At 38.7% G+C, this 27,456-nt stretch overlaps 3 protein-coding genes across 9 annotated transcripts; all 3 read right to left on the bottom strand.

Annotated features, from left to right (window-relative positions):
• Window positions 1-561: 561 nt before the first annotated feature.
• Window positions 562-11,041, bottom strand: LOC114532236. Of its 6 annotated transcripts, none has more exons than XM_028553766.1 (11): window positions 10,744-11,041; window positions 8,330-8,390; window positions 5,927-5,985; window positions 4,814-5,174; window positions 3,942-4,338; window positions 3,780-3,874; window positions 3,546-3,699; window positions 3,295-3,358; window positions 2,182-2,447; window positions 1,498-1,663; window positions 562-1,073 (listed from the first exon to the last, which is right to left on the bottom strand). In XM_028553766.1, the coding sequence occupies exons 4-11, from the start codon at window positions 5,158-5,160 to the stop codon at window positions 922-924; spliced, it is 1,641 nt and encodes a 546-aa protein (XP_028409567.1). In that variant the 5' UTR covers window positions 5,161-5,174; window positions 5,927-5,985; window positions 8,330-8,390; window positions 10,744-11,041; the 3' UTR covers window positions 562-921. The 6 variants fall into 6 exon arrangements, with proteins under 6 accessions (XP_028409567.1, XP_028409569.1, XP_028409568.1 ...); XM_028553768.1 differs by lacking the exon at window positions 10,744-11,041 and adding an exon at window positions 8,662-8,680; XM_028553767.1 differs by lacking the exon at window positions 10,744-11,041 and adding an exon at window positions 8,463-8,485.
• A 101-nt stretch (window positions 11,042-11,142) lies between these two features.
• LOC114532303 (tetratricopeptide repeat protein 38-like) lies at window positions 11,143-18,014 on the bottom strand. The gene is made up of 17 exons (XM_028553774.1): window positions 17,696-18,014; window positions 17,277-17,423; window positions 16,412-16,489; window positions 16,230-16,311; window positions 15,824-15,974; window positions 15,559-15,732; window positions 15,078-15,153; window positions 14,848-14,967; window positions 14,640-14,699; window positions 14,309-14,347; window positions 13,910-13,988; window positions 13,682-13,746; window positions 13,240-13,334; window positions 13,056-13,134; window positions 12,688-12,765; window positions 12,408-12,487; window positions 11,143-11,836 (listed from the first exon to the last, which is right to left on the bottom strand). Exons 2-17 carry the CDS (start codon window positions 17,319-17,321, stop codon window positions 11,743-11,745), a joined length of 1,395 nt encoding a protein of 464 aa, XP_028409575.1. The 5' UTR covers window positions 17,322-17,423; window positions 17,696-18,014; the 3' UTR covers window positions 11,143-11,742.
• An 86-nt stretch (window positions 18,015-18,100) lies between these two features.
• LOC114532210 (sex comb on midleg-like protein 2) lies at window positions 18,101-27,449 on the bottom strand. Of its 2 annotated transcripts, XM_028553764.1 has the most exons (15): window positions 27,085-27,449; window positions 25,385-25,544; window positions 24,776-24,865; window positions 24,434-24,513; window positions 22,733-22,769; window positions 22,379-22,476; window positions 21,815-22,049; window positions 21,264-21,352; window positions 20,642-20,895; window positions 20,118-20,320; window positions 19,807-19,991; window positions 19,482-19,656; window positions 19,174-19,401; window positions 18,763-18,872; window positions 18,101-18,418 (listed from the first exon to the last, which is right to left on the bottom strand). In XM_028553764.1, exons 1-15 carry the CDS (start codon window positions 27,199-27,201, stop codon window positions 18,290-18,292), a joined length of 2,190 nt encoding a protein of 729 aa, XP_028409565.1. In that variant the 5' UTR covers window positions 27,202-27,449; the 3' UTR covers window positions 18,101-18,289. The 2 variants fall into 2 exon arrangements, with proteins under 2 accessions (XP_028409565.1, XP_028409566.1); XM_028553765.1 differs by lacking the exon at window positions 24,776-24,865.
• Between the last annotated feature and the right edge of the window lie 7 nt (window positions 27,450-27,456).

The following is a 27,456-nucleotide window of genomic DNA, read 5'->3' as shown; positions in this document are numbered from 1 at the left end:
TGGGTTCATCTTAATAACTAGCTGTTGAGTTAAACCTGGAGAATTAGACATTTAATTTGTCCAATCTATGGCTGCGCTTATCTACGGGAGGGGGTGGCTTGAATCGACCTGAAAATAAAGAAAAAGAACACTTACAACAAGTAAACGTGAATTTTTTTTAACTTCCAATTATTTTTTCAGCCAATTTCTCAAGCCAATTTTTTTTTTTACATTGCCAGGGATCGAACCACCACCCTTGGACTTAAGAGACCAATTCCTTAACCACTGGGCCACCACATCAACTGGTGAAAAGTTATAGTTCTTTACTTCACAATGCCATTAACTGACTCAAAGGAAAAACAACGTCTTCGATACTAAGTCAGTCTCTTGTTCCAGTTGAGATTAACGTCGTTTATCGAAATTTGCGAAGCTCTTCCCAAAAGAAAAAATAGTAAACTTACCACGAGTTCACTTGGCTGCGATGTTCAATAAAACCCGAAAAGGTTAGACCGTTAAAGTGGGAGACAAACAACAGAACTCACGCTGAAAAAACTGTAATAAGATTATTGGGACGAAGAATTGTGACGTTTACTTACATTTTAATCAATAACTACTGTGCAAATATACAGAGTATCAACATTGATATTTATTGTATAATATAGGAAACAAACAACACGATGCTTTGCCATTCTAGCCTGAAATCGTGTTTACAAACTATCAATATAATGGTTAAATGCGTTATTCAAATATAGATTCATTTTGTTTTTAAAAACGACTCTATGTTCAAACACGGTGTGATATTTACCAAATCATATCATCAAGGCCTGTCATATTTCGCTACAGATTGAATCGCAAACGATTCAGAATTGCATACAAGATGTTCTGGACAACACAGGCTAAACATGAAGCACTTTTTCTGCAGTGGAGTATAACTCAAGAGTATTATTCCTGATGAACAGATTTCATCTTCTTCATCCAACCGTCCTGAAAGCAGTTGTACTGATGCAGAAGATCCTTCACTGGACTGTTAATTTCCTCAAATGAACCGCCCCAATGCCGTTCGGTCACGAGGAATGTGGACGTGGTCGACCTATCTAAGAATTCATGAAACAACATGACACATGAAATTTAAACGCTGGGTGAGAGATGATCCTTTACTGGAACTGATAGAACTATCCAGTATAAATAAAGTTAGTTTAAGTTTAGGTTTCCTTCTGTAGTAACACTGGATCAATAAGAGATGGTCCTTACTACACCTCTAGGAAGAACAGTTTAGAACTGATAGAAATATTCAGTATAAATAAAGTTAATTCAGTTTAGGTTTCTTCCTGTAGTAACACTGGATCAATAAGAGATGATCCTTACTGGACCTCTAGGAAGTTAGTTAAATTTAGATTTCCTCCTGTAGTAACACTGGCAACTAAATGCAGTAACTACCCATGTCTTATTGTAAAAAAGAAAGACCGTCTTTAGGTCTAGATTATTGACCATATCTATTAGCAGAAATTATTTTCCTACTTTTGATTTTTAGATACACTTCCTTCGCAAATTGTAAAAACAAGCCAATAAAGAGGATTGAAAAAACAAAAATGGCGCCATATTTACGAAGATCGTCACTCAATTTATCTTTGTGATACAATTTTTCTGCCTCTTTCTGGCGTAAATTTTCGTGATCCTTTGGATTCTGGAAAGATGAAAAAATATAAATTACTAAGATTATAAAACGTTAAAAAAATTGCAAAACAAAAAGGTAACAGCCAGTATTCGAACCCAGGCATCCCGCATAAGTACAAACCCTCTGAATACTGGACTGCTATGCATTGCTGTAAAGCTGACACACACCGGACGCGATCCCCGCCAACGCGACGCGATTTTTACGATTTTTTACGTTTTCGAAAGCCGTGATATGCTTGGTAATTGCCGATTGACGGTACATTTTGATTGGTCTGGTACGCCGGCATATCTCGCAAAATGTTCTTTCAGAATTAAATTTATTTGCTTCTTAAAATGAAAAATTCGTGTTAGCAAATCGCGTTCAGTACGTGTGTGTGTGGGTTTTAACGTTTATTGGTCAGTTACAGTCGCGCAAATGAACAAGGTGACCGACCATCGGCGATGTGCCCGATTTTATATGGAAAAAATTAGCAGCGGTTACAACAGGTAGATCTGTGGTGCCCGCATGCCCGCAGCTACTTGATTTACCCTGTTAACTTCAAAGCTTTTGCTGAACATATCGAACACCTCCTGAGGATGATCTTTGAGGTATTTTCGAATGCACTTTTGCAGTCTCTCTGAGCCCCGTCCTAATCGTATACCATACGTGATTGGATGATCCATCATGCGGTCCACGCGATAGTTATATTCGGCAAGCGTCTTTCCAAACAGATTCGCTACATAGTTGTCGATAAATATTCCATCAACTTCATCTTTGGTTAGCGCTGCGAACACCCCAATATTTGATCGGAAATCTATATTAGATATATTCTCAGTTGAAATTCCATCATCGTTAATAGCCACAAGCGTCTATCATAACAGGCTAACTTCTGATGTCTCAAGTGGTCGTAGTTTAATCAAGTCTTAGGACTAAAGTTTGATCAAGTCTTAGGACTGAATGAAGTTTGATCAAGTCTTAGGACTGGATGAAGTTTGATCAAGTCTTAGGACTGGATGAAGTTTGATCAAGTCTTAAGACTGGATGAAGTTTAATCAAGTCTTAGGACTGGATGAAGTTTGATCAAGTCTTAGGACTGGATGAAGTTTGATCAAGTCTTAGGACTGGATAAAGTTTAATCAAGTCTTAGGACTGGATGAAGTTTGATCAAGTCTTAGGACTGGATGAAGTTTGATCAAGTCTTAGGACTGGATGAATTTGATCAAGTCTTAGGACTGGATGAAGTTTGATCAAGTCTTAGGATTGGATGAAGTTTGATCAAGTCTTAGGACTGGATGAAGTTTGATCAAGTCTTAGGACTGGATGAAGTTTGATCAAGTCTTAGAACTGGATGAAGTTTGATCAAGTCTTAGGACTGGATGGAGTCTGATCAAGTCTTAGGACTGGATAAAGTTTGATCAAGTCTTAGGACTGGATAAAGTTTGATCAAGTCTTAGAACTGGATGAAGTTTGATCAAGTCTTATGACTGGATGAAGTTTGATCAAGTCTTAGGACTGGATGAAGTTTTATCAAGTCTTAGAACTGGATGAAGTTTGATCAAGTCTTACGACTGGATGAAGTTCGATCAAGTCTTAGAACTGGTTGAAATTTGATAGAAAACTGTCAACTATATGAAAGCTTGCTTCAGAACACGACAACATACCGCGCATATCAGCATTCAGGCTCAGTCCAAACATATATTCCTTGCTACCAGTAACTGCACCAATCTAAATACAATAAGCAAATCGTCAGCCAACTAAACTGTACTTTTCACTGAGTTGAGTTGCTTTTCCTTCACTACATTAAAAGTAAAATTTCCAATAATAAAAAAAAATCAGAACCAGCAGGAATACGTTTTTACCAGCTGCGTTAAATCAGTAAGGAATGGATAGATCATCTTCGAAATAAACCTACTTTGGCTCCGTGAATATTAAAATGAACTTTAGTCGACGCGTTAAAGATGGTGATGATTATGCCAGAGAGGATTGAGATGATAACAACACCAAATATTATCCAAAAAATACCAAAGAAACGACCAAACAATGATTTTGGAGTTCGATCACCATAACTAGGAATGGAATGGGAGCGAAATATTTAAGTCAAGTGAATCAGACGTCTGTTTAACGCGAAAATAACCGACTTACTTACCCAACGGTTGTCATGGTGATAAAAGCCCACCAAAATCCCTCCAATGCTCCTTGGAGGAATGGTTTTGGAAATTGCTCAGCATTTACAGCACGATCCTGTGACAATTAACAATTCGAATAAATATTTTTTTAGCAAAATCTTTGAAAAGTTTTGGTCACTTACCAAGCACCACATAACAATGCCAGCTGATCCCGCGAGCAGTACAACAAAGAGAAACAACGGCCAAACTTTAAAGATTGTCGTGGCTAAAAAATAGGTTGGACGAGCTTCCTTGAAGTTCGATGGGACCACCAAGGCCACGCTTGGCGCTTGAATGATAGGGATGAAACCGTTGCTTTTGTACGTTGTATCATCCATACTTTCCCCGTACAACGGAAATGAAAAGTCGTGGTCAACATCAGGGGGCTTCACCTTATCGGGGACATATTGCTCCGTCTGCAACTTTCCAAACTGAATATTCGACTTAGCATGACAACAAGTTGGGATGGCTTTTTTTAGAATTTCCGGGAAAAACCCGTAAAATATAATGATAGGTTCAACATAAATCATCTTTTTGGTTCTAAAACAGATATATAACGTTGTTTGTGGCTTTTAACACTGCAAGGTTAACCTGACTTTCTTCCACTGCAAGGTTAACCTCAATGTCTTTCCTTTTTAATTCTCTTACTCTATATATATATATATATATATATATATATATATATATATATATATATATATATATATATATATATATATATATTCCCCTCTCATTAACCCCCTATATCAAACGGCTTCATTTGTTACATTTCACAATTTTCACCCCTCTTCCCCACCTGTTCTCACCTTTACTATCATAATCGCTCTCCGTCCTCCCCTTCCTCCATCGTCTCCGTCTCTCCCTCTATCTACATGTTACCCTTGCTCTCCTCCCCTTATCACCATTATAATTCCACTTTGTTCCCCTCTCTCCTCATTCTAACTTCACGCTACCATCTCCACCCCACCCCCCCCCCACATTATTCATCCTTGAGTTCATACTTGCACATTCTTACCCATTTTTGATGACGCTCCTTGGTGGAAACACAGGACGCCCGCTAAAACTCATATACGCATACGGAGCGAAGTCTAGGATAGCCGAGCTTAATGGTTGACCGCTTTCACATCTTTCGTCCGTACTATTAATGGCGGCGATTTTCCGGTAGCTGGAAAAGTCTAGACCCATGACGCCCGGAGCACTTTTGAGATTGGGGGGTCGCATTAAGTTGGACATAGGAATGACGATGCTCTCCGACATGTTTGCCTTCGTTTTTTTGGCGATAAAGAGAAACACACAGCTGACTTGAGGGATGTGCAGGGTAGCTAGGAGTAGCACGGTGTACGCGGTGATTGTTAGAGACATTCTTCCGTGTACAGCTACGAGATAAGTTTATACATTTTAGCGCCCTGCTTTATTTAGGGATATAGCTCTTTCGGTTCTGTACAGTATTTTCCCAAGTTTAATCAAGCCTAAATAATCTATGTCACACGATACCGTGCGCACCTTAACACCAATGCGATATTATCGGGATGATTTGGGATAACGTTAATTAACGATCCAGTAATAATTACTGTCCACTGAGAAAATATTACAATGATCCGGTGTTATTACACCAGTAAAGCTAAACTTAACTAAACCAACTTTATCTTTACTGGATAGCTCTATCAGTTCTAAACTGTTCTTCCTAGAGGTCCAGTAAGGATTACCTCTTATTGATCCAGAGTCACTACAGGAGGAAACCTAAACTAAACGTCTAACTTTATTTATACTGGATAGCTCTATCAGTTCTAAACTGTTCTTCCTAGAGATTCAGGAAGGATCATCTCATATTGATCCAATGTTACTACAAGAAGAAACCTAAACTAGACTAACTTTATTTATACTGGATAGCTCTATCAGTTCTAAACTGTTCTTCCTAGAGGTCCAGTAAGAATCATCTTCTATTGATCCAGTGTTACTACAAGAATGGAATGGAACCGCAGTCTAAGCTGTATAACATCACACGCAGTGATTTTTATTCTGACTACCTTGATTATTGGGTGATACTTTAAACTCAGCTCAAGGTGCTATTAACAGTTGATTAACATACACAGAGATATCCTACACACACGCGAAACATTGTACTTACTTCAATTCACCGAGAGTTAGTCGGCATTCACTGAATCAACATTTGCCTCGGCTCGAATCCTGTAATCGAAAGACGGTAAAATCGATTAGGAACCAAAAATATAAAGATTATAGTTTAAGGCATCACAAGTTTATCTCCTTACAAAAACGACCACAACAACAACGAACCGCAATTAAAATGGGCCGACTTTAAAACGGGACTTTCAGCAGGAAAAGTACGTTTATCACGAGCTTCAAGGCAGGCATATTCGCAACGGCATTGCTATTTGCTGCTTGCGTCAGATGTCGTATAGACATCGATATTGCATCTCATGGAACGAAGCATGCCCAACGGCAGATGTCCAAATATTCGGTGGAAATTATATATTGCAGCGTAGGTCAAACAGTGGACAAGGTAACTCAGTTCCCATTGGCAGATTTCATGTATTCTTAATTCGCTCCCCAATGTCGTTTCATTAGTTTTAATGAATCTAGCGGCATCACGACAATGAGCTGATCACGTTTCATACAAATGTATCAAAATTACTTCAAAGAATTGAGGAACTTTTTTCCTAAACAAACCATTTACAATTGTACGGAACGCGGCAATAAGCGTCCGTGTCCAGCAAGCGAGTGTTCTGTGCTTCATTATTTTATACTATTCACAATACAGACGTTATTAACATAACGAGCTTAAGGGAATAATATTATAAATTTTGCTTAAACAATTAAAAAAAAGCGAGCGAAAATCCTTCATGGGAAAAAAGGACGAACTTCACGCAACCTAGTTTTCGCTATCACCAAGTTCTCTTGAGAGACGAGCTCATTATTAAGGATCCGTTAATCTCATCTGCCGCTAAATACGATGTTGCAGATCATTTGCGAGGAAATTAATCAAAATTCACCACCCGTAACTGCTTGTTACCGTGTAGAAGCGAAGGCCAGAAGACTTTGGCTTTGGGATGGAGATTATACCAAATATGGACGTTTTTAATTTCGCCGTAGTTTTGCGAGATTGCAAACGATAAAATATATCTGCAATACCAGCCGGCAGACGCACAGAGATTTTGAACGATAAGACTTTAATACTTTTGTCAAGAAAGCGAACACCGACTCGATTGAAAGCAATCAAGTAATCTCCTTATATCTGCATATATCATTTATATCCCTTCTTAAGGGTCTGTTAATTATTAATTCCTCTTCCCGCATTTCACGGCCAAGGAGACCGGTATACAACTGGAGTGATACGGCACGGATGAGTCCTATTTACTCGGTTGCATGTAAGAAAATATTGTACGTATTTCAAGTCTCCTCCTGTGTGGATCAATAAGAGGCGGTCCCTACTCGACCACTAGAAAGAATGAGCTGAGTCTAGGTTTTCTCCTGCAACAACACTGGATTAATAATAGATGATCCTTAGCCCTAGCGGAGAATAATTTAGAACTGATAGAGCTATCCTGTAGAAACAAAGTTAGTTTAGTTTAGGTTTCCTCCTGTAGTAACACTGGATCAATAAGAGATGATCCTTACTGGACCTCTAGGAAGAACAGTTTAGAACTGATAGAGCTAGCTAGTATAAATAAAGTTAGTTTAATTGGGTTTAAATCTCCTCTGGTAGCAACACTGGATCAATAAGAGATGATCCTTGCTGGACTTCTAGGAAGAACAGTTTAGAACTGATAGAGCTATCCAGTATAAATAAAGTTAGTTTAGTTTAGGTTTCCTCCTGGATCAATAAGAGATGATCCTCACTGGACCTCTAGGAAGAACAGTTTAGAACTGATAGAGCTATCCAGTATAAGTTTAGTTAGGTTTCCTTCTGTAGTAACAATGCATGGATCAATAAATCGGTAAAAACAAACAACTCTTTGCAAAAGCTTAAATGTACTCTAACACTCAAGGTTTGGCCATCAACTTATTAACGTTTCTATCTATTCCATCAGGAAACCAGTCCTTGTACGAAGCCTTTTAAGGCAAGCTGTCAACATCTGCTCAGCGAGTCACTAGTTCAAGTATAGTACATGACATGTACAACAGAAGAACACAGAGTATCTAAGACCACAATGCAAACATCACTTCTATGACACACATTTCGTATCATTTCTTACCACAAAAATATGATATCGTTTGGACTTTTAGATAAGGCAGTTAATGGCATATTAAAATCGTTGTAAGGACCCCCACGGCCCGAGACAGCTGTTGTGCAAGGCAAACCGAATATGCGTAGATTTGCTGTGTAACGTTTTAAATCCTTTACAGGTTTCAACAAAAGCATAGGGGTCGCGTTTATGCGACGCTGTAGCACAGTCTATTAGTGAAGTGCGAGTGTTTTGCAAGCAAAACAAATAGTTCGTTTTAACAGCTAAGTAATTAAGGCCGCTAAAAATTATGGCACAGTAATGTATAGACTGTCTTTACGACTAACCTGCTGAGTTTTCTCGAGTCTTCGAGAATTGCCAAAATTTCTTTACCAATTAGCCAGAACACTGTAAAACAAGGCAACAGATAAATTGTTAGATGTGGAAGTTAAAAAGACGCAAGTGCGATGTTGCCCTGACCTTTGACAACCAAGCTCTGACTAATTGTCAAAACAGATCGCAGTAATTATCATGAAAAGAGCCCCTGTTGCACTTAGTAATTTTAATTAAAAGCCCCATTCAAAGTTGCTTGCAAGCCTGTGTCTGTTGTGTGGCGAAAGAACAATGTATAAAGCGTTGCGTACATCTCGTTATTTATATAAACAGAGTTTTTCCAGACCTGTCACCTGTTAGCGCAAAGCACAACTTTGTCGTTCGTGTACGAGTTAGTTGGGTGATAATAGTTTTAACGCTAACATTGCCGCCATGTATGAGGCGCTTAATGAGCCGCCCGGATTATAAAAGCATGTTTAACTGGTCCAAACAGGTTCCTGGCAAACACCGTTATAAAGCCTGTTTACATTTGCAATTTCTTCCGCAAGTTTTCGTCTGAATTCCTTCTTTTGATAGATGTTAAAGAGCGAGTAGTTATGGATGCTTTGATGTATCGGTGCGTTTACCTGAACATCCGTAACTTATCGACTCGTTCATATCTTCCAAAAGAAGGAAATTGCCATAATAATCAAAGCGAAAAGTGCAAAATTACAAGCGAAATATTACAAGTGCAAACAGATATGTGTTGAAGCCGACAAGCACCGGACGCGATCCGCCAACGCCATGCGATTTTACGAATTTTTCAGTTTTCAAAAGCGCATCATTTTGATGTTATAATATTCTTGAAAATCACCCAACGATAGTACATTTTGACATGTCTGTGGCCTATACATATAGCGCTGAAAATTTCCTTCCAGACTGATTAAATGTGTATTCGGTTTTTTAAGACTGAAAACTCCAGTGCGTCAGGGCCATTAAGGCGCTGTTACACTATGCAATTTTCCTTGCAACTTGCAATGCAATTATAATTTCGAGGGATGTTAATTAGTAAAGAGTGTTCGAAATGCTAAGAAAACGTTAGCAGATCGTGAGAAATGTTCGTATTTGTCAACTTTAGATGCCTCAGGAGTAGAATTGAATTGGAAGTTGCAAGGAAAGTTGCATAGTGTAACACTGCCTTTAAGCCTGATTCACAACACTAGCTCCTAAGAATCGGAGATCCATTGTATCATTTTCCGAAAGACAAAGCTTTTGCGCACCAGCGACCTCAGACAAAAAGAATCCGGCCCAGATTCTTAGGACAAGGGTGCAACAGGCTTAAAGCAAAACATGCAATGATAAGCTAAACAATGGCGACTTTCACCCATGGGTCTTACAAATAATGATCTATGCAATCAGCGCAGTATTCGTGTTAGCGAGGGGTGTACTTCGTGCTGCGGTGACGTAAGTTTGACCGCGGTGACCGTGGGATAGATTGTGGTGAAGGCTAACGACTCTTTTTGTCAAAACCCGAGCCAAAACCTTTTAAATAAATAAACTGCAGAACTACCTCGGACCAGAAATTTTCAACAAGCGTGCATTGTTTCCTCGAAACACGCGTGGGAACACAAATACACCTTCGCAGACGCAAACAACAGCAACACAAACGCAGCTTCGAGTTGGAACACGCAAGTCCCATGCATGATTGTGGAGGTCAATGGTAGGCAAAATTTGCTTCACCTCAATCAATTTATTCAGTCAATTGCAATGCTCGAATCTGTCCAAAAATCTCCCCGTTATTCCAGTTTCCCGGGTGTCCACCCCAAGGGAAAATGTTTATAAACACCTAACGAACTTTTAGAAGCATCCTTCTTGACTAAACCCGAGTCTTCAGCCATGTTTAAACGGTCAAAGTTTCCGTGATCACAGTTAAGATTGTCTCCAGGTAAATCCAAAAATTCTAAGCTTTAGAAAATGACAGAAACATTTGAGGGAACTTTGAAGTAGTGATGAACACTGTGAGTTCACCCTGATGTTATATAATATTTGTAAACATACGGTCAATAGGCAAAATTCCAGCTGTGCTCAGAAAACTTTTGACCGTATAACACGTAACGTATCTCAGGTTAGCAGCCAGAGACACTTTCAACCCATGATTAAATCAAATTCCTCATTTCATAAAACGTCTTGATAATTCGCCTCCCCTACCACACTTAACATACTTATAAGGTCTGTTCACACGATCCCAATTTTGTCGGCATTAACCCATTTTTGATCGATGTTTTATAGTCCGTTGTCTTGCAATGTATATGGGCAGCAAATCAACTTAAGGCAAAGCAGTGCTGCTCAACGATAAACCGTTTACATTTCATACGTCAGAAGTGAATTGCCTTTGGCAAAATTGATCGTTTGAACAGGCCTTAAGTAAAACACGCCCGCAAACACATACCTTAAAAGATTGTTTTGATGTGTCCTCGACGGGTGACCAAGAAACTTTATTATACAACAAAATCCTGTGTAAAATATCTCAAGAATACCACGGTTAATTAAGCACCCCTACATCTGTGGCTTGAGTGCAAAGTTAGTTCATTCTTGACAATAAAAAAACGGGGGGACACACGAAGCTCAAGAGATTGCAAAATTGCAGAATTAGTATCGTATCGCATTCTATGAAACACAGCTTCGACAAACACTGCGAAGCATAAATCGCTATTGAACAAAGCGAGGACGGTGTACACAGCTCCTAGTATAATTGAACTTGGACAAAGGAAATTATTACCCCAGCAGGGATTATTAAGTGTGTACATTCAATGATAGATTAACAAAGGTTTTCAAAAATCCACACATATCTGAGGCGACGGGAGTGACCGTCAATTTTAATCATGATATTCCCAAGAGGTTTACCACAATCACAACAACACAATATTATCGAGGAAGACGGACATGCATTATGAAACGAAGGGCGTTGTAGTGAAGGTGTTTGTGGTTGGAAACTTTGGAGGAAAATTTACGCATAATTTTTATCCTAACCAGGAGCAGCGGCGAGGAGTGCGTCTTCTTCGGACCCACTGCAAAAAATCGAACTTGAGACCCCGCGATTCAGGTACAGCGGTGTAACTGATTGAGAGGAAAAGGTCAGTTTTCTTTAGCTTAACCACAGACCCATGTGCATACGGACTGGAGTTATGCCACACCGAAATTTCAACCTAACGTCGCCAAACTTAGATGGGGTCCGAGTAACAATATGAAAATGAGATCTCTTTATGTGACTTTCTATATGCCTTCAGAATTCGTTTTCATTGTCATGACGCAAACCTCATCCAGGCCCTGGTTAGTACTACAGGACATTACTTATTTAAAAGGCCTAATATTGATACTATATTATTAATAAGATTAACGGTTACGTGTGATTACAAAATTGTGGATATTTCATTTCTACAGTAGAACCTTATTTTGCTTGATTCCTCTTCGATAAAAGTTCCTCCAATCTTTCAGAGACTCCGCTCTCGCCATACCATTGTTTCCTTTCTTGAATTAGTTTTCTACAAAGGGGAGAGAGAGACGTGACATAATATTGTCGCAGACGTTTTTTGCAGTAAATGAGGTCCACACACACTGGACGAGATTCCCGAATCGCGTCCGGCGTGTGTCGGCCTTAAGGTTCACACACAAAGAGTTTGCTCAGACATCAGCAGCCGGTTTGGCTCTTAACAACAAGAAAAATGGTCTAGTTTTGGAGTGCCACATCACCAGACACCAGCTAATGGATCGGTGGCACGACACTGGCGGCATTTTTTTAACCCATTAACTGGAGTACCCTTCACACAAGAGTAGAAAAACTCAGCTGGTGTTATAGACAGCCAACATCGTCAATTCTTAATGGATGGGTAAAATCATTTGACAACAAACAGGCATTATGCCTGTAATTTTCGTGAACAAGTCATTTTCAGCGATGAGAAATAGTTCGGACGTAAATTTGTCTTTATTTCTTTATTTAAACCAATCATTGTTGACTTCACACACACATAGAAATATTCTATCACATCAGCCACCTTGACATGTCCACAACACTCACGACATCAGACACAAACAGCACGTCAACAAAGACAATACCTTGCGAGAGTTTTATGTTTACTGCCAGTGCCAGCGGTTTGAATTGCAGCATGAATCAACAACAGATCAAACACGTCTCTCTGAAACGAAAAATAATTTCCTTACGTATACCTGGAGAAAGTGCACCTCAAACCTAAATATTATACAAAGATAGGAAAGTGGCATAATTTTGTTACGGCTTTTTCATGCACACTATGCTGGTATTGATATTTAATTTAAAAGATTAGGATTCCCGCCAAATCCTTTCATCGCAAATATTAGTACAATGCATGACTATTACCTGGGCATTGCTTCCGCCAACTCTAATGACGTTATCACGTATGGGCAACAACAGCTCAATTACGTCATCATATTTCGCCTGTGGATGGAAACATTACAAATATTGATAAATGTGCACACGAGCGTCGTTTATTTCGAGTGTTTTCAAAATCGTTTTTATCTAGTTTATCACTTTGACGCCTTGTTCACACGATCCACGAAATTAGTTTTAACATCTATTGTAAATCGACGGTATTTGAATCCGTTTTGGTATGAAAACGAAATGAAAACGCCCGAAAACGTTACCGTGTGTACATAGTCTTAGTCTTACTGTCTTACTCGGTAACGCTAATTTCCACATAGCAAGCAGCCACAAATATCTATTCTAACCTTATCATAATCTAAGATGGCTTCACAAAGGGGAACTCCGACATCTTTTGCGACTTCCCAACTCGTTCCTTTTCCACTCCTGCGTGGGAAAACGTTGCAAGCGTGATTCAAAATTTCCTTTTCACTATAGAAGCTGTACAACTTTTAAAATGGAAATGAAGACTTTGCTAAATAAATCTTGTACCTCACAAATTCCTCGCACGATTCCATGAGAGAGTTCGCGGATTCATAATCCTTCGCGCCCAAGTAACTCATCATCTTGTGAGCGTCGTCAAACGCCTGAAAATATTGTTTTCAAATGGATAATAGCGAAAATTAATACTGGAATATCATAACTGATCTCTTAGGCAGAAAACAGCCTGCTGTCGCCTGTTGTATGAAAGCGCTATCCACCAGATAATGGTTTTTTCAATGGCTTTAAAATCGCCCGTTGTTAGGAATAACTTTGTCTAAATCTTATTTTTCCTAAATGGAGGATTCTCTGTATTAATTGTTGATTCCAAAGCTGAAATCTTCTTGCTTATCGAGAATATTTGGAACGTTTGAAAAAATCACTATCCGGTGCCGGTGGATAGCGCTATCCATCTTTCCTACAACCGGCACCTGAAGTATATAAAACATCTTACCCCTTCATATTTTCCAGGCAACCAAAGAGATTGTACGCTCTCCCATCTCTTTCCCACAGGAACTCCTAGTTCACAGATGAGGTTGAGATCAAGTCACTCATAAAGTCAGATATTACATCAATTAACCCTCGTCAATCTTTCCTAGAATATTCACGATCATTCCTAGAATATCAAATTCACTTATCCTAGAATAACAATCAAGTTACAGTTCATTCTAATACGGCTTACCCTCCATTTCTAGTCTGTAGAGTAGCGAGGCGGCATCAGACAAGGGAAAGTTGGATCCAGAAGTACATCGTGAAATGATCTAGAGAAATAATAAACGACAAGGTGAACACAAGAATGAAGTGAATGGTTTGAACCCGGGAGTATCGCTATAACTTTGTAGACAGTTATCGTCCAGTTTGTGATCATTTCTAAAGTGAAGATTATGGATTACACTCTTTTAGCAGTAGTCATTTCTACAGTCAAATGATCACATATCACACGCCCTGGGCGGTCCTTCAAAAGTCCATATTAAGATTAGAACCCTAAATGACCCGGACGATCAACATCCTCGAGCATATAAGAATGGACTGTTTGTGTCATGGTGGTTGTAAAAAAATTTCGTGTTTATGAAAAACTCACGTGATCATCCAAAATGGTTAAGACGGACTCGTAATCTCCCTAAGATATAGAAATTCGTATCAGTGAATGAGTAATGGCCGGACACTCAATCGTCTCAATCCACCACCTCAGAACTCACGGTGACGGTCAAACTCAGTCGACTCGAATCTGTTTATGGTTTTATTCTTTATAAATATCTAATCTTAGAGCGGCAAACCAGTTGTCAAAACGACAGAAAAACAAGTGATTAATAATATGGATTCAGACTGCTACAATAGCTAGTGTTGAATTTCTAACACAAGAGATGCTAGGTGCGAAAATATTTAGATACAGTATAGCAATAATGGTGTACCTTATCAAGATGAAACAACGCCCAATGCCAATAGTTGTGTACGATAAGAAACGTCCCAAGCTAGTGGAGGAATAAAGTAGTTTAACAATAAAAATGACAACATGATCCCGCGATGATTCGTGTCAGCCAGATCGCGACAACACATCGAGAAGGAACACTCACTGCTATACTATAGTATGTGTGTCTTTGACATCAATGGTATTCTTACCGTCCATTTTTCCTGGCTAGTTTCTAAGAATTTCACTCCCTCTTCGGCTCGATTTGTCTCCAGAAGAATATGAGATGTAGCATGGGTCGACCAAGTGTCACAAGGGTCGATACTCAGAGCCTAAGAATACGATTAATCTGTTCACCAAGGCAAGGAGTTAAGTCTTGGAGGTGGGAGTGATTATGCCTTCCCGTCTCTTGACATTTTTACAATGAATTTCCTTACCGTACCTTTCTGGTAAACTTTTCAGCTTCTTTTGGTTGTTTACTCTCGTTGAGAAAGAAACCATGCATACCCAGGACATAACTAAACAATTAGAAAACACCACTGAGTGCTCGAAAAGCGATAAAATTTCATCTTTGCAACCATGCAACAATTAATAAAGAAGATCCTTGATTTAGGAATACTAAGATTTAATCAATGTTATGGCAAACGGGCGATTTTAAAGCGATTGACAAAACCACTATCCCGCGGCGGTGAATAGCACTATCCGGCTTTCATATAACCCGCCCCTGGATAGCCCTAAGTCTAACCAACGGATAGAGTTTCTCCTTACTATTCAGTGCCGGAATGTATCATAAATATATACGTATATAATGAATCTATAGGTTTATTATATAGAAAAATCATTATCCAGTAAATAGTATACAACAAGTCTAGATATGAAATTATTAGATGTATAGGTAGAAGTATTTCATGCTATAAGTTTACCCGTAAAAAGGCATATCTGGTGTCCACGTGTCCACCACCTTTGGCATCATGGTTTTAAACCCTGACCAATCGCCCAGAGTCAATGCATACAAGTATGCCAGCCTCAGAGACAAGATATCTTTGGGGTTATCAATGACCATTTCCTCCAAAGTTCTCAAAGCTTTGTGACTATACCTGGACAAAAATATTGCAAGAGATAAACATTGGAAGAGCATTGATTTTTTGAATCCAGCAAAATTTGTCCAAGAGATTGCATGGTACCTACCCACTTGAGATAACCCCTGCAAGCTTTTTTTCCCATTCATTAACAGGCTGTGTCTCAATCAAGCGCTCCATCTCTTTTAGGGAAGCGCAAAGTTCAGGAGATTCCTCAGATTTTGAAAGCTGGAAACGACTTTCAAACAATGCTCCCAACACTGCAAAAATGTGAAGTACAAACAGTGTGAACAAGACCACCACCACTATAAAGCTACAAAGAAATTTCCTGGATGGTGTGTGGTGAAATTTGCTTACATATACTAATGATACTATAATGCTGGGGTGATGTCCAGAGGGTTTCTTATAGATTTCTGAGGGTAGCTGGGGAATCCTAGGGGCAGCTTGCTAATTATAAACAGCTTTTGTATCATACTGTAACCAGTTACAGCATGGTTAATATATAAAATTCTAACCATAGTCAGGATCAGCTTCTTTCATGCGTTTCACAGTTCCCGGAATCCCACCAAGACTTTCATCTTCACCCCATCTGTATAACTAAATTAACAGAAAAGAGAATATTGGTGGAATGTTCTGTTTCATATACTATGATTAGAAAGGTTAACCTATAGCAATCTAGCATGAGGTTAATATAGACCTGTGTCATAAGAGCGTCCAGCATTTTAGCGGCTTCATTACTTGATGTTGACAAAGATATGCCATAGTCCTCCCAGCCCTAAGATATTGCAAACAGCAGAAAAATAATTAAATGACATCATAGGCAAATCAATGGTTTGAAATTTTGAATAGGATGATTATATTATCCTATGTAAGGTTGCAAGCATGTTTCGTGCTCATATACAAACATTAAACAACAAAACTATGCTTTGGTTATGATGTCAAATATTTTGATATGGATAACCACGCTGTTTTAATGGTCAAATGCTTGTCCTATGTAAAGTTTCAAGCATGTTTTGTGCTCATATACAAACATTAAACAATATAACCATGCTTTGGTTATGATGTCAAATATTTTGACATGGGTATAACCATGCTGGCTAAAGGCTGGTCCCAGGTAAAGTTGTAACAGTGTGGTTATACCCATATCAGATATTTGACAAAAAAATATAGTCAATATTTTTTTTGAAAAGGTGAGTGAATATATAATCTGATGCATTAATTCACATAAGTATTTAGAAAATGTCTGACATCAGTAATACTTAACTAAAACACATTTATTGTTATCACTATTTTGCTATATTGTTTTTCAATTGAATCAGGTGCTTAATTATGATGAGAGCAAATATTGATCTGACTTCATTGATATTGATCTTGTAATGTGTGATCTGATAAACATTACACATTATGCAAGGTTTATTATTATTGACCTGCCTTGATGAAGTAATGTTATCCGGAAATATGGCTGTGATTTGACTAGCAGTCACAGAAGAGTATAAAACTATCATTATTCCTTGTTTATGTGCGTTCGGCGTTCCTGGATTGGCAAAAAAATTGCTACTCACTTTGATGTCTCTCCATTCATGTTCGGTCACAATGCACCCAGTCATGGCTATATTTTCGGTAGTACCAGCTTTTTCTGGTGTAAAATTAGACCAATCTCACATCAAAATGATGAAATTCGCTTGCTTCGAATCAAAGAGCGTCTATTTCTACATGTGTTTTCAAAACAGAAAATTTACATTTAAATTGTTGAGAAAAGTACCCTCTTCAAGGCAATGTATTCGGTACAAAAGCAACAATATGAATATAAATAAGTGTGATTGGAATATCCCCAGAGATCAGTTTGCATCACACAGCACACAAGGTGTAGCAATTAACTATAGAAACATATTTTGTTACATCGATGTATGTTTCTGTCAATGATTATTATGCTAATATTTTTGATATTTTCGTATGTGTATTACTAAATGAACACGCTCACCTATAGTTACCTGTAAATATTTTACAACATGGATTAAAACGCTGCAGCAGGCCTGCAGGACTCCAAGCTTTCCCCACAAGCACTGTAGTAAATTTCCTGGTATGAAAATATTTATCAGAAAACAAGAACAGATAATATGTTACAAATTAGTTCGGCGAACCTTAAAATCCTTAATCCTAAATCTTATATCATAATCCTAAACTACCCCTAAGTCCAGATTAGAGAGGATTAGAGGGGACTAGAAGGGCCACTAAGCGGTGCGTTTGTAAGATCATTCATTACTCCTAACAAGGTATTCTGTCTTTATCTAAATCATTATTCATTCATTCAAATAATAAAAAGGATTCAAACTCATAATTCTTTCCCTGAAACAAAACCTCAATGAATCATACTTCGTCAAGACTCTGTTTGGACTCTATATAATTACAATCTTTATACATGAAATATATGTACAGAATACAATATTACAAACTATGTTCAGTGAGAAAAGAATATAAAAACGAAAAATTATTCTAGTATTTAAAGGATACCGTACACTTCTTTGAGTTCCGAAGAGCTCAGTATTTTTCAATATCGTCTTTCCTATCAGAAATATCATAGATTAAACTTTGTCTTCAGTTCTGCAATGTGATTAAGCAATTTTAACGCTGGTCCAAGTTTGAATTGCATACAAGACATAATTGTCTCCCGATTCAACAATAAAAGAGCGCCACCGTCAATTTCCTACACATAAAATGTGAAAATCTCGTCAAAACTTCATCATAAAAACCCGGGCTCGGTTTTACGAAGCTGGATACCGCATCCATAGGATAGTGCTTTTTCTATCACTCTAAATTCACCTGGGGTTTTTTCTAAAACTAAGATTAAACCTGGTTTTGGTAAATTTTAGGTTCTCTTTTTATAACTGTTAGTGCCAAAATCTGTAACTTTATTGCTTTTCCAGCATGTTTAAAACGGTTGGAAAAAATCACTATCCTGTGAATAGCGCTATCTAGCTTTCGTACAACCGACTCCAACTCACAGAAGATCTTTCTTTCCAATTAGGAAAAGGTTAGGTAGACACGTACGTGTTGTTTAAATAATTCTGCGTATTTTGAAATGTCTGATTTTGCAAAATACTCAACAACTTCGTCAATGCTCCAGGTAAGAGGTGAAGAGGTTGATCCAATGTCGGACACTGTAATAGGACAGAAATTAGCACAGTACAATACCATGGACGATCCCTACTGGACTTCTATCTAAGGAGAGCAGTTTAAAATGCTGTAATAACACTGAATCAATAAGAGATGATCATTACTGGACCTCTAGAAAGAACAGTTTAGAACTGACAGAGCTATCCAATATAAATAAAGTTAGTTTAGTTTAGGTTTCCTCCTGTAGTTACACTGGATCAATAAGAGATGATCCTTACTGGACTTCTGACGAAAAGTATAGAAGTGATAGAGCCATCCAGTGTAAGTGAAGTTATGTAATTAAACCTTCGTTTAGTTCTTCATCGCGAACAATTCTTCTCATTTTCGTCACTGGTTCTTCTCTTTGCTGTTCTTTCCTCGCCAGTTCCTGATTCCTCATCCTCTCATTCCTCACTTCTTCCATTCTCCGTTCTTCATTTCTTAATTCTTGCTTTCTAATCTCTTCCATTCTCAAATCATTTCTTAGTTTCTCTTGCTCGGCCAACTGCTTCTCCTCCATTAATCTTTTCCTACCTGGAAAAATACAATACTTTCTTCACCCAAGTAAAAAATGAAAGTCAGTCTGTTAAGGTTTGGCAAGTGATTCTGCATACCCTGGTCATTGCACTTTGGGCAAACACCGTGCAGCTTTTCCGAAGAGAACAAATTCTTGCAACAACGGAGGTTGTCTGTGAAACGTCCAAATACGTTCCAAAACACCCAGATATGATCAACACTTTGCAGACAGCATGTGTATGTATCCTTACCATGTTTTGCTCTGATCACAATCTAAAAGCAAAGGATATAATTCGGATTTGGACAAGTTACAGTCGTGACTGATTTATAACTTACCAATAAACGAGACTACACCTTACACGTATGGAAAAAATTGAAGAGCTCATAATAGAAGGAATAGAGCAGTTTTAAGATTACGCTTACCTTTCCTCTGCCTGGTCGTAGAAAGCCAATGACAATGCTGGGATTGTACGCAACGTTTACAATAGCCTGGATACTAGACTGGAGAACGTCACGAACATTACCGCGAAACACTGGACGGAGCTCCGCTACCTTTGAGGGATCAAGATACGAACCAAACTCGCAGGAGAAGTTCACAAACAGTTCAACTAGAGAAAAGACATGGAAAATCACTACAAGTGTATATCCAAGTGTCATTAATTTTGGCTCCGTTTTAAAGGTTGTTTTATCCAGGTTTATCATCAGATCAGTGGCCACAACGGTAAGCAACTTACCTGGCACGGGAAAGTTCAACGCATGATCCACATTTGGATCTTCTGAAGGGGAGTCGGCATTTTCTACAGAAGAGATTGCACGAACAGTTCTTTGCTTGTTAGACAGAGTTATGGCTGTGCGTGGTTCATAATCGTCTTCGTCATCGTCGTCTAGAGGTTTGACAACATGAAGTACTGAACGTTCCTTCTGTGACGCAGACGTTCTGGGAACAAGCAGTTAACATATGATCACAAGGAAAGGAATTATTGGGAGATCGTACTGGGCCGTGAAAGTGTCAACGTTTTATGCCTAGTTTCCATTTAGTCGTGAGGGTCGTGGACATGTCAAGGTGGCTGATGTGATAGAATATTTCTATGTATGTGAACTCAACAATGACCGATTTGAATACACAAATAAAGAAAAATTTTAATCCGGACTATTTCTCATCGGTGAAAATGACTTGTCCACGACTAAATGGAAACCAGGTTTTATAGAATAACGCTGCGCTTGCAAAGAAATTCGTCATTAACCATGTTTTCCTTACTTGAATTTTCTATACTCGGGTCCAGGAAGTTGCAAGGGGTGTCCACTGAAGTAGCACCATCCTGGTGGAAAGATATCTCTGGAATAGAAAGGGTACGTGTACGCTGTGTCTTTAAAACCATCGAATGCTACCATTACGTCATCGCCTATGACGTCAACGACAGTGCCGACACAAATAAGAGCTGGATTCTTCAGATCCACCGCTTCCAATTTGAAAGTTGGACAAAATAGGTTCACCTTGGGAGTGTTGGGTTCCTGTTGAAAAATGGAGAGGAAAGATGGTTGAAAGATGGTTGAAAGATGGATCATTTAGTAAAATATGTCTCCAAGAAAATCTTCACACAGAGCTGGCTCAGAAGACGGGTCTTTTCCACACTGGGTGTGAGATGGAGAAATTAGATCAGGTTCTTAAACTTAACATACTAGAAAAAGTTTAGAATCAGATCTGGGTCCGAGACATTTGAAGCAGTCTCATAGCTGCTCCATTTTGATAACATCGCTGCTAAATTTTCTATTCAAAATTAAAATGAAATTTTAATTTTCGACGAGTCTTGCCAAGGGATAGAATGGAATCAAAAGGGGAGACATCAAACAATATGCAACGAAGAATTGAAGACAAATACCTTTTTAAAGAGTCTGAAAGGTGCCAGTTCACCGTTTGCCAAGTTTTTCTTGAGGAAACTTTTAAAACTGCTCCCCTCCATACGAAAACCTACAACAGAAGTTCAGCGGATGGTTGTATGAAGATCAGAAAGCGCTTTCCACGGGTAGTGGATTTTTCAATCGCTCTAAAATTTCCCTTGCTTTTTGTTGAATAAGCCCTTTCAGCTTGTATGCAAATTAACCCATTTCAAGTCACACGGTCTGAAATGGTTAAGTTTTATTGGCTATTCTATATGGGGTCACAACATCTGAAATGGGTTAATTTGCATGCAAGCTGAAAAGGTCTATTGCTGGTTTCAGTAAGGACATTAGTCAATGATTTGAGTGGTGGGAAACCTCAAATGTTTCGACGATCATACCCAGCACAGGTGTGAGTCATTGATGCGGAACTGCAAATTTTTGCAAAAGCGGGAACACATACAGCGAAAAAACGAACTCACTCCGGTTTCGAGTTGACCACCAGTAAAATCTATGACGTCATATGAAACCACGAATAATAAAACGTTCTTACCCACAGGTGGTTTGAGCACACCACCATTCCCTTCACACCAGCCCACGGGATGAATATCGCCAGAATCAATCACCCTCCAGATGTCATTCAAATTACCACAACCGTCAAACCTTAGTCTTAGACGCGAACCAATCACCCCCACCACGGTAGCCACGCAAACAGCTCCCTCGTTCCGGGGATCGGCTGCTTCTAACTTCATACCGCACTGAAAACCATTGTATGGAGGAGTGGCCGCCTGGTTAGAGAGATATTGAAAATCGACTCAATTTCATTTGACGGATGAGGGTAGGAGAGAAATTTTGAGATTTCATTTTGAGTTCTTTCACATGTGAAGAGTGTTCCTTCACACGTGAAGAGTACATGTGAAGAGAGATATTGGAATGGGAAAGGGCTAAGATGCCCTAAGATAAAAGTTGGTTGAGGGAATTGGAAGAGGATAAGGTGTTCTTTTTTGAAGGAGGATTATTTGTGGCATATCTGGAGTGCAATTGGGATGAAGCTAGGATGCTTTCAGGAGAAAGTGTTAGGTTTTACCTCTGGTGTGTTTTGTAGAAGGTACCTTACCTGTTTGAAGCAAGTCCAAGGGGCGGCAATACCTTTCGTTTCAGCGAGGTATTCGTCCCATGAAAACGTTGAAAGACATAAGTTTTGTCTGGGGTTTTCTATAATACCATACAGGAACTTTTCAATCAAGTCATGTGTGTGAATGTTGAAATCAAGAGTTATTAACGCTTGATAATCGAATAAAAAGGGAGGACGGTGACTTAAACTCGAGGTAGGAAAGCCAGTGGCAGTGGGTGACAGTGAGTAACAGTCGGTGACAGTCAGTGAGAGTGGGTGACAGTCGGTGACATTGGGTGACTCAGTGTCGATACGGTATGGTTGAAGTGGAAAACAGGCCTACGAAAATAACAATACCTTCTTGCTTGACTGAACCAGAGTCTTCGTTACTTGCCTAAGAAGGGAAGGAAAATCTGTTTTGCTTCTTGGATTATCTGGATATTTTTAACGTCAGCACGAAAGCAATGGGTCTGTATCCGCAATAGATGTCAGTACAATCCACGAGTTATATATTTCAACATTTATTTGTAGGAATGAAGTAATTACATCTCGATAATAAAAATTTTACTACAAAACGTTGATGAGAAGTATTCTGACTTCCGAAAGATTGGCTAAACGATTGGTTATGTATCACCTTCCTCCTGACGGATGTGATTTGTTTGAAGGTAGCCTTCAACTATTTTAGTTCAATAGTAATAATTTCTTACTATTTGGAGCTCATTCACATGCGTCAGGAGCAGAATCGGATCTTAGGGATATGGGTCTATTTCCATACTAACAACTAAGATTATATAACAGAGTTAGTAACTCGAATCCAATCTTAATCCCAACTAGAATCAACACAGTCTAATTGTAGACAAAATGGCTATCTGATCATACAACAGGGTAAAATCACGTCTACTGGGTACAAGTTATAGGGATGTATGATTGAGTCACAGTTGGAGCATGCGCAGAATCAGTACAACCAGGTTTTGTCTCAGCCTTTGTAACTACCGGAACAGTAACCCCTTGATAACCATGGGGACTAACAACCGGTACGTGATTATGTCCTCCGTGGGCACAGTTACACTGTCCTGGTAAAGCATTACACATGACGACGGGGACAGATGTCCCAGTCATGTATGCCCCCGGTACAAAAGTTCCGGCTGCGTGAGGTATCGAAGTGCTAGGTATCGAAGTTCCGAGGGTTGTAGGTCCGAGGTTAGAGGTTCCGGGAGTCGAAGCTCCGGGTGCTGGTGGAGCTGCACCGTTGTAACCAGGGTGATGTTGTGGCGTCTCGCTGATGGCGTAGATGGTGATCTTCGGAGCCTGCATGGTCAGGGTCTTCTGGCAGCGGTTGCAGACGCCCGCGTGAGACAGCCATTCTGGCTGGTAGGTAAAAAGTTGCGGGTGGTGCACCCTTTGAATGATCTCGGGTTTAGTACCGACGAACGCGGTAGAGCACATAATGCAGTTCCAGAAACGCAGCGTGGTGTAGCCTTCAAGCGAGTCGGCTCCTGGGCGAGGAAGACTCATCGTTATGCAGAACCTAGTCAGGTCAGCGTTGCCCTGTAAGGCAAGAGAAAATTATCAGGCTCTTGACGAGAGGACATAACTCAATCTTAACTCAACGACTAATCACATTTCTGAACTAAAGCTGCTGTTGCCGAATCCTAACTCTAAAATCAAATTTCTCAACAAAATTAGCCGAATTATCCATTATCATATTGTTGAATCTAATTTTGGATACAAATAATCTCTGAGCTGTTTCTAATGATCATTCTAGTTTTCCTCGACTACAGCTGAACCACAAAAAGGCTACACCACACGCGCAGACAATGCTTTCATTAACAACCAACACCCTCGTTGATTGCTTCCATTAACAACCAACACCCTCGTTGATTGCTTCCATTAACAACCAACACCCTCGTTGATTGCTTCCATTAACAACCAACAACTACGAGATTGACTCGAAAAACAGTTCGTGCCGGTGGACTTAACAGAGATTCCCCACCAGGTTTAAAACCTTTCAGTAAATTAAATTTACTTCCTGAAAAGAAATGAACATAACACACTTACGTTACTCGTTGAGCTCGATATACTGACTGAAGACACTGGACGATCCGACCCTTTATCAACCACACACGTCATCGTGGACACTGAAAAAAATATCACAAAGTATCTTTCCTGAGCAATTCATGGCCAAGATCATTTCAAATTTTTTGGAGAGAAACCAAATTGGTTCACTCATATATGGTGCTTATATACTAAGTCAAAACCAAGGTGCTTATATACTGTATACATATACTTATATATGGTGCTAATATACGAAGCTTATATACTATGGGCGTGGCCTGTTCCAGAGGTCTCTTTCATAGTCTAACATTGAAGGATGGTCTTGTATTCGAAACTGCAGGTTACCTTCTCTGGGATCACTCAGTCTGGTAACAAAACACTGCCAAAGCACAGAGCTAACACAAGTATCCAAGGTTATCCTACACATCATGCATTCTGAGAGAGAATCACATTGTTTTGACATGTTTCCAAGGATGAATTCCACCACAATAATTGATGAGAAAAGGAACAAGTTCACCAGAGGGTAGAAGGTAACCAGAGGGTAGAGGATAACCAGAGGGTAGAGGATAACCAGAGGGGAGAGGATAACCAGAGGGGAGAGGATAACCAGAGGGGAGAGGATAACCAGAGGGGAGAGGATAACCAGAGGGGAGAGGTAACCGGAGATATCATATTAGCAATTATTATTCTAGTCATCATATTTCTATCTGTTCTAATCTAACTAACCTATCAACTACATTATGGTACCCAAAAATGAAAAGAAGAATCCTCCATTATACAGATATGAGATTATCATATGATAATACTTAGCTAAGTACATCTTGCTATATTGTGACTGTGCAATGCTGAATTGCTATGGTAAATGAATTTTCCACACACTTGTAACATCTTGGATGGTGTGAAATCTTAAACCAATATGTTTCAGAAAATTATTAAAAGTAAACACTCTCTCACCTGTAGAAGTTGTTGGTTCAGTTTCCGTTTGTTTATCAACTGCCTGACTTGTTGATGTCTCGCCAGTTTTATGGCTCTCAGATTCATCAATGTTGATATCTACATCTTCTTCGTACCCATAAATGCCGAGAAATTCTTTAACTGTTGCCTTCGCATAATCCTAATATGGGATAGCAAAAATTTAGAGATGAAAAATATTATACTTAGGACAGTTATTACTAACTGGAAAATAAACAGTGCATGATTCCTCAGACCAAATAAAATTTTTGTCATCAAAATAATTCATAATAGTTTGGGGAAAAAATTCACAAAAAAAATGGGCACTTAAAATGTTTTTAAGTAAAAAAGGATTTTAGAGGAAAAAATTCAGCAATATTGAATCATCAGCATTGTTGCCATAACAATAACAGTTGTAAATATTTATCACACAATCTATAGAATTACAATGTCACTTAGTGAGGCAGATACAATGTTGAGATTCCAGGGAATAACAGTTGAAAACATATGTTAACTGATGCAAGAGGATCTAAGTTTAACTGGCAATACACAAAGAATCAGCATATATATTTATGTGATCCTGGTAAATTGGTTGCTAGTTTAGCCAGGTTGCCAAGAATTCCTGCTTACTTTCTGAATTCCAGTCAACAATAAATAATCTCATATTAATGAACAAATATTCAATAATTAAAGCCAAGCCCTGACTTAACAGCCTCTTCTAGAGTTACAAGATAAAATTGCCTCCCCAGATAACCACCAAAGAATGTGCGAACTCATATTTGATGTATACAAAATACTTTTCTGAGTTTAGAAAAAGCCTTGCTATATGATTTTATGAGAATGAAGAATCACACTAATATACCTTAACTCAACATAAATTTTTTATGTAACATAACACAAGTCTCTAGTATATGCTAAGTCTGATATTAGTATTGATATTAGATAAAGTTGATAGACATTTCAAAGCGAGAGTTCACATGATATAGTCCTATCACTTCTATGATGCCTTATGCCATGGGAAAACTCATATTTCATAAAAGTTGATGAAGCTTGCATTGTGTATCAGATTATTGAACTAATAAGAGTTGACAAGGGTTGGTAGTTATACACTTAAGAGACAACTACTACAAGTCCTATCAGCTGAGGCCCTTGTTTAATGATCATTCTAAGACTAGTATATTACACATGACAACAGACACTTGTATTCAAGATAGATTGTATTCAGTTTTATTATCTATTTCGAATTTCCTACAAAAGTAAACTGCTGGAATCAACTGATGTTGGAATCAAAATGATTACAATCTATTGACTTATTCCTGTTTTGAATTCCTCAATTTTGTTTGCATCTAAAGAGGTCGAAAATATTCATATTTGTAGATAGAAGTAAATCTTTAAAACCAGAAAACACTCAAGCGAGCAAACGATGCCAAGTCACACACACTAGTTACCACCATCTATACTAGACGACGGAGACCTCATCCGACAATTTCTAAGAATTTAGACTTGCAATGAGAATTTTGTTACAATTAGTGATTTGTCACAATTAGAGTTCTTTGACCAAATTAGAACAAATGCGATGTAAGAAAAAGAAGAAACTACAAATATCACTAAATTATTTTAAATTATTATAAAAAGTTTTTCACCATAATACTGTACTACACCGTATTACATAACATCCATGAATAGTGTTTTGAAAAACTTACTTTCATCTCGCGGTCAAACTTTTTAGCCATGCCAATTTTTTCCTCAAATGACATCCCTTCTTTCGAAGTAGACGCTTCTCGCTCGGAGACAGTGCTTGTAGTCGGATGGCCCGACATTCTGTTTATATTTTTGTGCTATCAAAATTCCGCATTCAACAAAGACACAACCAAAATTTGGCGCGCAACATTTAAAATAACCAGCGACAATACGCAGCCACTTTACACAGAGTTCAACTCTTCCTTTTTGCGAAAGGGTTCTTGTTGCTGTGCTGGCTTTGAACACATTGTATTCGCTTTACAAATAAAGACTTTCAGCGCGGATCAACGTCCAATCTTTGCTTTATCATTCGGCCATCTTATCTCGACTTTACA

This window comes from Dendronephthya gigantea, unplaced genomic scaffold, assembly GCF_004324835.1.
Source record: "Dendronephthya gigantea isolate DGI-Jeju-01 unplaced genomic scaffold, DenGig_1.0 000002F, whole genome shotgun sequence".
Classification (NCBI taxonomy): Eukaryota; Metazoa; Cnidaria; class Anthozoa; order Malacalcyonacea; family Nephtheidae; genus Dendronephthya; species Dendronephthya gigantea.
Note: the sequence above shows the minus strand (reverse complement) of the source record. Positions and strands in the feature narration are given on the sequence as shown.